This window comes from Ostrea edulis, chromosome 1 (assembly GCF_947568905.1).
Source record: "Ostrea edulis chromosome 1, xbOstEdul1.1, whole genome shotgun sequence".
Classification (NCBI taxonomy): Eukaryota; Metazoa; Mollusca; class Bivalvia; order Ostreida; family Ostreidae; genus Ostrea; species Ostrea edulis.
Window position 1 is genome coordinate 69,976,874 of NC_079164.1, and position 12,112 is coordinate 69,988,985.

Consider the following 12,112-nt stretch of genomic DNA (forward strand, 5'->3'; position numbering starts at 1 on the left):
ACAATGAAATCTACTAGTAATACCTGTATCGCTTTTGCACAACAGTTAGCAGTCTTGTTATTTTGTATCCTAAGGCATCATAGCTACATTATCTGCAGGGATTTTAGTGTATTGCCAACAGCAGTCCAATGTAGACACGACTTTACATACGTAAATCTAATACAATAACTGACAACGTAACACGTATAAACTTACTAATTACTGCATGTTCCAAGATGTGTTATCACGTGGATATTAAAAATTATGCTTTTGAACTATTTGACTGTATATATACATGTAAGTGCATCATTCATTTCTTCGCCGTGAATAAAACGTTTTTATTTTACTTTATAGAAGCCCAACGGTTCAGAATATCAAACATACGAAATCCGCATCCTGTTCCTGCATTTAGATATAACCCGCATCATGACATAGGACATAACCCTAACAGGTTCTCTCATAGTCAAGGATTTGTTCCAAACAGACAAGATTCGTCGAGGGAAATATTTCAAACACACGCAGGTCAGAGAATTTCCCCCGTTCCACATAATGCCAGAAGACAATCAGTATTCCGATTTCAGGGTAGAGGTATTAGGCAGCAAGGCAATAACAAACATCATTTCAATACCGGAGACATTATTAAAAAGCCTACGTCTTCATTAACAGAAAGAGTTGCGAATCAAGCAAAATCCCGAACATCATTCCATGTAACTCCACATAAAATTTCAAAACCGCAGTTCAGTTTTCTTTCAGCAATGACCAACGATTTCCAATCAAAAAACATTGTCAAGCCACCTCAACAAAATATTGCACATTCACCCACGAGAAAATGGACGCTCATTAAACCAAAGTTCTCCAGTGATGAAATATCTGAACCAGCATATTTCACTTCAGTACAAACCAGACGTCGTTTTCAACTAACATATGTCAATGGAAGACCTAGGGAAATGCACCAGCGAATATTTCCATCTCCATTGAAGAATACCAAGAGAGTTAAGTCTGAAAAACGAACATTAGCGTCCCCCTTAGTTCCGAATATGCGACCAGAAAATCTTGTCATTGCCAATGTTCAGGTTCCATCAGACCTAGTCAAGAGTGATATTAGTCAACGAAACCCATTTGAAAATAAATCAAAATCAACACTTGTCCATGTCGTCAACAATGCTCCTCAGGTCGTAGCATCTCCTAAACCAGTAGTAACACTGGATAAGATCGCACTCCCAAAACAGCTACGAAAAAAGCCCAAAGCGAAAAAGACAAAATCAAGCATTCGTAAAATGAAAAACAAGAAAGGAAAACAAAAAGTCAAAAAGACAATAAAATCTAGAAAACCAAAAGTAGTGAAGAAAAGCAAGACTATTGTCCCCAAATTTAAAACAACTATAGAGATGAAAACAACACCAGCACCAGTTAAACCTGATTCTACTAGGACCAAAAAAGTAACGAAAACACCAATTACAACAGAAAAAAATGCAATCGATGACGACTTTCTCCTTCCACGAGGCGGATCTAGTGGATCTTGGGATATGGATCACGACTTTGCAAACTCCGGTTCGCAAGAGGTTACAGACTCCCTCGGTAGGGACCGCTTCCTCCCAGGCTGTCACTGTACGATGTTTTGTGGACGTGGGTACGACTTTGCAGGGTTTTGTGGAGTGTCATCAGCCGAATTCTTCCGTCCAAGACTATCCAAATGCTGTCCCCTCAGAAATGGTTCTGGGGGTAGAAGTCAACAAATGCCATTCTTTTTCGATGATTAGATAATTATGTTGTCCAAAGGCAGCATAAAATCTCAAATTGGGAGAACGGCTTAAAACATAATATGGTTTTAGGGAAAGAAAGAGTCACCTCTGCGATACACACCCCATACACAAACGTATAGTTTACTGACCTGTACAAACGTATAGTTTACTGACCTGTACAAACGTATAGTTTATTGACGTGTTAACATATCTTATCTTTCGTTTTAGAAAGCTCTAACGATAAGCTATTCTTTTTAAATAAAAAGAATTAATCATGAAGATATGAATACGCGCTCCCTTTCTCATATATTGAATGACACTCGCAGTAACAAGTCATTTGTTGAAGGAATGCCCATCAGTTACATGTACATGTTGTATATGAGATAATATACCTCGAGCCTCATCACACCCGCATATTGAATCGAGGCTCGCAATTACTCTAAAAAAACTGACAGTTACATTTTAATTATTTCAATTGCATTTTGAAAATAAACCCATGATGTACCCTTAAAATTTAATCCACATGTAGATAGAGTCCAGTGTATTCATACGCAGGGATTCGTCTATTTCAAAAGTTGAAAGCCTCAGTATCAGTTAGAAAGAATGTTAAGAAAAAGATCGGAGTGGATGTAAAAATATTTTATGGCATCTGCAAATCATCTGTTGTTACACATCATACACAAGATGGTATCTGGCAATGAACATTTGCCTTGTAACAGTGTGGAGCTCTTCAAATCATTAAAATTCATCCATCGAATTAGTCTTCATATTTTCACTAGTTATTTTCATATTTAATTAAGAAAATGTATGTACATGTAATACCGGAATTACTGTCTATATCCTTTTTGACGAGAGTTGTTATCCCTGGCTAAAACATTTTGTAAATGTTTACATCTTGGTCAAATAGAAAGAATCATTGAAATGGATTAGATGAAATAATTCCTGAAATGGGATCGATTCCTATATATTCGAAACGCAGTGTTGTTTTGAAATTGTGGAATTCTCAAAAGAGACAACAGCGTATAATAGGGAAAACTTAGTGCATGTAATAAACAGAAAATTTTGCATTATGTTGTTGGATATCGATTTCACGAACTGTATAAAAAAAATTCATATTTACAGGATGACATTTACAGATGTATACTAGTTAATAATGAAGATTACTACTACAATTAAAATCCTTTTATTTTGCATATTGTGTACTGAATTTAGATTGCATGTAATTGCATGTAATGTTTAGTCATAGAAATATGAGTGGATGTTTAATGGATCACACAGTATATAATTTTGCTTATCAGCAGTAAATAATATATACATCATTCATTATTGATTGGTTTTCTCTGTGTCCGACAGTTTACATGGTGTACTTCCTGTGGAAAATAGTTATTACTGCATAAAACTGGATCAATTACTAAGTATTAGTATCATCTAATTTCTTCTGTCAACATTAATGACTCTTGCGTGTTTAAGTGAACAGTGCCGATCTCTGTGTTTCAGTGATTAGAGTTTCGCTTTGTGACGGGAGAGGTTGTGTGTTCGAGTCACGCTTAATCAGATCAATCATTGTACACGTATATTGTTTAACGTCCTACTCGAAAACTTTTCACTCACATCGCCGGTGAAGGGCTGCAAAATTTAGGTCCCGTGTCACGACAGGCGTTGACATGATGGAGAACCCTAATGCTACAATCCTGAACGTCATGCCTAAGTCTAAATCTGTGGTTTTCGCATACATTTTGTGAAGATAAACAACTAACAAAACTAAAATTAAGGGGTTAGCCTCTGTATCTCCCATTCCCTAGATCTCTCTCAATTAGATTTGTACAGCATATAGTGCGTAAAAAATGAAACAGAAAATGTGTCTGCAATGTCTCTTGTATTCATATACTGCCTTCCTTTCTCTGCCTCCCGTGGGGATCCGGGTTAGAATAGGTTTTTAGAACATGTACTTCTTGCTTGTCGTAATCTTGAGACGACGACTAATATGGGGTCGTCCTTCGGATGAGACCGCAAAAACCAAGTTCCCGTGTCACAGCAGGTGTGGCCTGATAATGATCCCTCCCTGCTCAAAGGCCGTAAGCGCCGAGCATAGGCTTAAATTTTGCAGCCCATGACCGGTAATGGTGATGTCACCATAAGGGTGAAATATTCCCGAGCGGTACGTTAAACAATATACAACCAACCAACCTTTCTCCGTGATATAGATACGTAGAGAACTTAATCCTGTGTTTCTGAATGTAAGTGACACAATGAATGAGAGTGTGCGCACGCAGTTCAATAAAAGAGAGCTGTCAATCTTATGCTTCAAAGTAGTATAGCGTGATGCAAGAATTGCAAAAACTGTCAAAATTAATAACACAAAACTTTATGAATATTAATTTTGATGACGGTGCTTTCCCTGTTGCTAACACAATGATTCTGCCACTATGACTTCTTAAATCTCAATACTTGCTTCATTATTTCCATCACTGCGTCATGGCTAAGTCCTTCTTATTGTGTTTTCTTTTATTGCCAACATTTCCGTACCATCCTTTATGGGGGGAAACTTTTCTAATACACAAGTTGAGTCGTTCCAGAAGCCAATAAAACTGACACCATTTCAATTTATAGTTCAGATTTATCCCGGATGGCATTAATCTTTTTTTTATTTTGCACTATTATGGTTGTCCATGCAAAAATTTCTATAGCATTTCTTGTTAATTCACATAGGAACTGTTAGATATCTTAGTATGTATTTACGCAAAAGTTGTATCCAAACAATGACCAATTAATTATGTGACTCTTTAATTTAAAATCCTGACGTATTGAAGTAACAGTACATATTTTTAAAATTCATGCAATTTATTAATGAAAAAGCAACAAAGGATTTTTTGTTTGGATATACTTCCCAAACATTCTCATGGTTTATACAGTCATGTAGTATCATGGAGTTTGCGCATGTGGTATAACGTTCCCCAAATATCCACGGTTCTATTGCATAAACGGTTGAAAAAATCTACCATTGAAAGATATTTTGTACATAAAGTGTATGCAGAAAGCATTAGAAATGTTCTATCAAACTCTTTTATACGTAGGTGGTATGTTAAGCAATTGTTCAGAGTTTTACATGATGTTCACTCGTAGTACATATACTTTAAAATGTGAAATATTTTCATGTGTAGGCTTCTTCGGATAAATCACTCACAACAATATGATTGATAACACTGTACTTCACAGAAGGGTTATGTCTGAAGCAAAATTCATTAAACGTCCTTCTTTGTTAAGTTTTGCTATTGAGCATTGATATATAGAGAATGCTAGATACCTTAGAGATTGCATTCTCGAGCTAGTGACCGATATTTATCCGTTTTCTTGAAATTTTAATTTACTCTCCCTCTTTCTCTCTCTGTCTCTTTTTCTACCTCTCTAATCCCCTATCTGTGTTAAAACGTTTCTTGCATTATTTATTTTTGTAACCACGCAACAAATACCACGAGTTCATAATGCACTGATATATTTCTAATGAGAAGTTTTTTCACTCGTTATCATGATGTATTTAAATCGATTGATATGATTGTGATTAATAACTTGAACTATCACAAAACGTGCTTCAAATTTACACTTGGGATTTTGTCAAGTATGTAGATAGCTTTTACGAACAATTACAGGATCGTCTCTCTCCTTAGTCTGACATGGGATGTGAATTTGGACGTCAGGAATCAATTCCGGGGAGAGATATTAAAAGTTGAGAAAGGAAAGTAATCCCACAAATGATGACAAATAATCGCCCTCCAGTTACAATGATCTTAAAGGACACATCTCATGTTTTCAAAGTATACAACATTACATGCATTTCGTCTTCTTTATGCTTATAGTAATTAATTCTAATAGTTCGTCCGCAGAAATTTTGCGATAATTAACCACAATACAGACTTAAATCTAAGCCCCGATTTCAAAAAGTCTAGTTAATTAGGTAGGTAGTCACGTGGTACAGTGACGTCACATGCGCCCTTCGGATTGTGAAAGTACTACGAGATATTATTAAAAACTCAACTTTTAGGGGTCTAATTTATTTAAAATGGGCAATATTTAAATCGTTGTTGACAAATTGTCCGACTTTTATATGTGTTCGCCACCAGTGCACCCATATAACGATGTAAAAACCCAAATTAGCGAGTAAAGCGTGTATGAAATCGGCAATATTGTGAGTAAATAATGTTTATATGGGTCGCTGTCTACAAACTGTTTGGTGATGTTATTCCTTTATACATCTGTAATTGGCGCTGTTTTTCTAAAATAAACAGTGCAATCATTATTTATTTTTGGATTAGACAAATTATGATACGTTAAATTGTTGACAACTAGGCCCTATGTCAAGCTATTGTCACGAGTGCATTTTGGAAAGAAAGAAAAAGACAATACACACACAAATCAATAAAAATATTCAAATTTAAAGTGGTAATCACATTATTTTATTTTGATAAAGCAATCTTATTACTATTTTTGAATTGTGATCTGCACGTCTTTAGGAAGTACGAAGTGGGAGCACGGCGTTATACTGACGCACTCAAGATGCTACGAGTTCATTAAGGAAACAATTTTATAATTCAATTTAAAGTTAGGAAATACAATATTCTATTATTTGTATAATTAAAAGTTCAATTATTTTGTATCTTTAATTTTTTTTTGTAAATCTACCAGTTGATAGAAGTTACATTGTATCGTCAATATATATGTTGTTACAAGGTGAAGGTCAGTTGATCCGGGCGTGTATTGAATTTGAAGAGCAAAACAGAATGTATGCTATAGGCCTACTAGTGCTTATAGCTTCGATATATCCATTTTCTCGCAGTTTATCAGGGTCTCTGTCCAATCGGGTTTTGAAAAGGTGACTGAGTGTGTTTTTTAAGGTAAAGTTCTTGCTCCAACAAAAAAATTATCCACGTCTTTTTTCTCATACCTTCCTTCGAAAAATTGAAAAATACTCACTCTAAATCCTTTCTATCGAAAAATAGTACACCCGTGCACGGCACAAAACATCTTAATGCATTATTATTTACATGCCGTTACCGTGATAATTGGTTTTTTGTCGATTAAATCTAATCTGTTTATGAAATGGCTAATAGATGTTTTCAAACCCGAGGGCGCATATGACGTCACACATAGTGGCGCGTAAACTAGCGAAAGAAAATATGCATATCTCAAGATTTGAATTTCATCGCTTTCAAACTCGAAAACTACGCAAAATATTTCATTTAAAACACATTTAAAGTAGTTTTAGGCATAAAAAGAATTAATTTTGCTGAAAAAATGAAAAAGGTTAGAAACATGCGTTGTGTCCTTTAAGGAGTACATATCATATGAACACCCATGATGCTTCCACTTTGGAACATCAAACCTTTAAGCCTATCAACAAGTTGTGCAATTAAAAATTCTTTGTATCGATTTTTATTTTTATTTTTCTAAAAGAAATTGTATTTTAGTTTTTGTTTGGGGAAAGGTATAGTTTAAATAAAATGAAGAGTGTAAGTTAAATTGAGAAATACTTAAATATATACGAAGTACCATTGATGAGTAAAGATCAAAATATGAATAGTTTGAGGTAGATTCTCTCAATTAACTAATTATCCTCCTACTGTGCATTTGGTCACATAGTGGCTGAATAAAGTTGGGCCTGTTGGCTGATCATCATAACTCTGGTATTTGGTACAAGGACTAAGCCGAACCAGTTGTAACGTTACAAAGCAACTGTCTATGGACATGGGAACAAACGTCTAGAAACGGGTATCAATGGGCATTGGCGAGGGACCTAGTGTCTGGTAACAATGGCAAGTAATCAAGTGTCTAGAGAACGTGGCTAGTACCCAAGTGTCTAGAGACATTAAAAAGGGACCAAACGTCTAGCTACATTGGCAAGTAACCATGTTTCATGAGACATTGGCAAGTAACCAGGTTGCATGAGACATTGGCAAGTAACCAAGTTTCTAGGAATATTGGCATGAAACCTAGTGTCTAGAGACATTGCAAAAGGACATTGGCAAGGGACCAATATTCTGGAGACATTGGCACATAGAACCCATTGTCCAAGGCACATGTATTAGCATAGAGCGTCAAGGGATGGCTTAAATAGGAAGATAATGATTGTTGGACATTAATTGTAAATTATTTGTTAACTATTTGTCTCGATTACTTTTCCAATTATAGAAAATGTATTGATTCAGTACATATTTGGCCAATGACCTAAAGTATATCGAGTATGCACTTTTTGGTAGTTTTCAGTTAGCAAGCCCTTTATTGTTCGTCTAACTCAATAGCATCCAAAGTTCCGGATGTAGCAGTAACATGCCCACAGAAATCAACCGTTCGCCGGGTCACACGTGACAAATCGACCGTTCGCCGAGTCACACGTGACAGAAATCGACCGTTCGCCGAGTCACACGTGACAGAAATCGACCGTTCGCCGGGACACACCTGACATTCCATTACCTTGTAGTTTCATTCATATCAAATTTGTGTAAACTACTGGTAGTTTATCAATGTAAAAGTTAAATCAACCAGATTTCCATTCAGCGTTTACAGAAATCCATTTGAAAAACTTTATAGACTAGTCTACGTGACCTACCACGTTGAAAGTGGCATCACGTGATTCACAGTTTCGTTAAATCTTTAGCAGATATGTCCGTTTCAAAAAATAATGTCCTGGGGTTATTGTAGTTTTTAGAATTCGTTAAATTTTCTTTCAAAAATGTTTTGAAGAAATTCAGGATTGTCATAGTAATTTCCTAAGATCAACCAACTTAGGGTATTTTACAAGTACACTGCGGGGAAGGTCTTTGAATTGAATAAATTATCTTAATGATAATAAAGTCTCTAAAACTTTTGTATACTTTTTAGTCTAGTATTATCTCGTTTTGATTCAAGATTTACGAATTATGAAATTTGTGTTATAAAATATTTACTAAGCTGATGTTATATCCGAACTAAATCCCGAAATCCTGAATTAAAAATTTGATATTAGTAGGAGTAGGCAAGTGCTTGATTTCCCGAATACAAGAGATTTGAATACTTCCTAGGTTTCTTCTAAATTAGCAATAGTCTTTCATCATCTTCATATTGCCTTCATCAATTAGTCACAAACGTTGCAATCCGTATATGAAATTGCGAATACTTTATTATCATGGATTTTGTGAATAAATTTAGAAAATCGATAAAAACGGTTCCCATTGTAACTGGATGAATGGCCTACCTTCCAAATAACAAACAAGAATTATTCAGATAAAAAATAAGTTATTTACAAAAGAGAGATAGATGATTGATAAAGAAACACACAACACAAACACTTACACACCTAGGAAAATATGCCTGTCACGATGGTAGGAAAGCTGTATAAAACAATGCAAACAGAAACCCGGGAAAATCAGATTGCCAATAAAATGGATCTCTTAGTTAACAGACGACAAGCAGATTAATGTTCACGCGATTTGACGTATACGAGTCATTTCGTCACATTAAATACTGGTGTAAAATAACGAGTCTACAGTATCTATGTTGACATCATCATCACAATCATCATCACTATGAAGTCATCATCATCATCGTTCTCATCACGATCCTCATTAAAGATATGACGCTACAGCATCGATCAATTTATAAATCGTATGATTCCGTATTATAATGGCAACATTTTCATTGGCAATTAATGAAAATAAAACATAGTAAGTACATGTACAGTATAAATCATCATTTGTTATGGGTTTCGTTTCTACGTGATTTGTTTACAAAATGGCGGACAAAACTTCCTGTCACTTTCAGACCTGAAGCGTGCTACTGTACCTCCAAAGCGTTTCGTTTCGTTCCGTGCAAACCGTTTTTCGTCCCGTGCTTAGCGTTCAGTGCAAACCGTTCCGTGCAAGAATCGCTCCGTACATGATCAATCCACGCCCATAGAAGCGTGCAGACCGTTCAAACCAAGCCCTTAGAAACTTACAGACCGTCCGAAATGTGCAAGTCATTTAGGTATGGGATCTAGGCCAGGTGAACATTGTTGGGAATTCAAGCTATTATTTCAAAATTTCTCTAAGATGGACTTTCAACAGTGAAAATCTGCAAATAATCGTAACAAAATTGTTATTTTAAAACCACCATGCAGAGCACTTAGCCCTCGACGCAATTTTAACGCCCTTGGAAGTCTCCAGCAAGTGCAAAGATATGATAGACCTCTGCCCTCGGTTGTTTCTTTTTTGTATATAGGAATGATTTTTCTTGTTACACTTGTTTGATATAAGTTTTATTTTCTAAATATTTTTATCAAAATTGTTTATCGGAAATGTCTGCATAATGCAAAGACCGACCTGTGTATAACTTTATACTCTACGCAAAATCCAAGTTTTGTTTTACCATATTATAGAGGTCAGCTAATCCAAATATTTGAAATTAACATTCGTACAGAATGTGTGAAAATCGGAGGGGATAATTGAAGTATGACAAAAGAGGTGTTTATGATTGATATTTTTTTTTGTCTCTCAAAATTGAATGCAGTTTTCTTTAGGTTTAAAAATGAGACAAATACCACAGTGTAATTCAAATTAAATGTTAGATCCGCTCGCATACATCATTGAAGAATCTGTTGATCATTACTGTAGTTTGTCATTATTTGTTTTCAAATTATCTATTCATGTTTATAATTGATTTATTTCTCAATCTATTTCAATCATATTTTGATTGTTTCTTTTTGGGTTTTTTTTTTTTTATTGTTCTTTCTTATCCAACATGATATGTTCTTATCGACTGGCTAATGCGGTGTATATATCCCCCCCCCTTCTCCTCGCCCGAGAATATGTTTCAGTCTTGCCTTACGAAAAGTTGTTCAATCATTTTATCTGAAACATTACATATATTGTATAGGCCTATATTTATTTTCTCATTAAAGATTAATGTTTCTGTTCCTGGTAGGTCTTTGAATTCATGGAAATGAAATCTACTACTCAAAATAGTTTCTATGAACATGAACTTGATCTGCGATTTATAGAATCGTCCTTCTCGGAAAGTTTGTGTTGGTGCAGGGGTTCAATTTACAGTTTTACGGTGACAGGACGTCTTATATATGTTTGAATTTTGAAAGGTATGCGATTTTTTCTTTCATATTTGCCTTATACCTTGACATACTTCAGATAAGGAGAACAAGAGGCCCACAGGCCTTATCGGTCACCTGCATACTAGTGAAAATTATCACTACTTCCATGGGCTATGAAATCTAGTAACAATTTCCTGTTCTGAATATCTAAGCTAAATTCTAATGTTCAGCAACAGTATAAACAAGATGTGTTCTTAAAATTTCACTGTCCTCAAAAGTGCATACACTGATGAAAGGCTTTAAATAATAGGCGTATTTACATTAAAACATCAAAAGATATGACTAATCCTAAAGTCATAACCCTGGGTTATGAAATTCACCATTTTTTGTACATCCTTTTCTGCTATTCCTAAGTATGCATTTAGATTTTAAACAGTATCAGCAAACTAACACATATATACATGTACTATATACTAAGTCTGGCCCCACCCTGGGGTCAGAACCCTTACTCTGGAGAAAATAAAATTTACAATCATGAAATTTACAATTTTGGTAGAGGCCTTCCTGCTCTACATCACTATGCATTTAGTTTTTCTTACATGTGTGTGGTTCTTGAGAAGAAGAATTTTGAAAAATGGTAAATTTTGGGCAGTTTTTGCCCCCCCCCCCTAGGGCCCCAGGGGTGCTGGAGTCCTGAAATTTACAATTTATGTTCCCCTTGTTCCAAATATGTTTCATACTAAGTTTAAAATGTCTATTCACACATTTATTAACTGACCATTTTGGCCCCACCCTGATACCATAACCAGTTTTTACCCCGCCCCTAGGGCCCCAGGGGTTCTGGAGTCCTGAAATTTACTATTTATGTCCCCTTGTCCCAATGATGCCTTATACCAAATTTGACAAGAATAGATATGGGTTACCCCATATCCAAGAAATTCAACTTTTAATTTACTCGTAGCAAATACTGTGACCAGTCTTGCTTCACTAGCAAACAGTTCGCACACCTGTCCTTGACCTTTTAACCTTGAAAAACAAATGTACAATTACATGAACAATACTAAAGAAGGATAATTTAAAATCTTGCCTTTATATTAGCTGAAAAATACATATATAGAGTAATGCAAAAATAAAGAAGGTGAAAATCACTGTAGATATTTACTATGATATCCCCCTCCCCATCTAATTTTATTTTCTAGAAAATAAATTGCCCAATTAGGTTATTTCTTTTTTAATTGAAAAAATGCCCACCCCAGAATCAAATGTGTGTCCCCTTTCTTGATAAAAAAAAAAAGAATAGTAGAAATATCTCATTTCCAAACCTTTAATCCACCCCTCC

General features: G+C 35.2%; 1 protein-coding gene across 1 annotated transcript; it reads left to right on the plus strand.

The window, feature by feature from the left end:
• Window positions 1-215: 215 nt before the first annotated feature.
• Window positions 216-1,801, plus strand: LOC130048074 (uncharacterized). The gene has a single exon (XM_056144201.1). The coding sequence runs from the start codon at window positions 216-218 to the stop codon at window positions 1,737-1,739; it is 1,524 nt and encodes a 507-aa protein (XP_056000176.1). The 3' UTR covers window positions 1,740-1,801.
• Window positions 1,802-12,112: the final 10,311 nt, after the last annotated feature.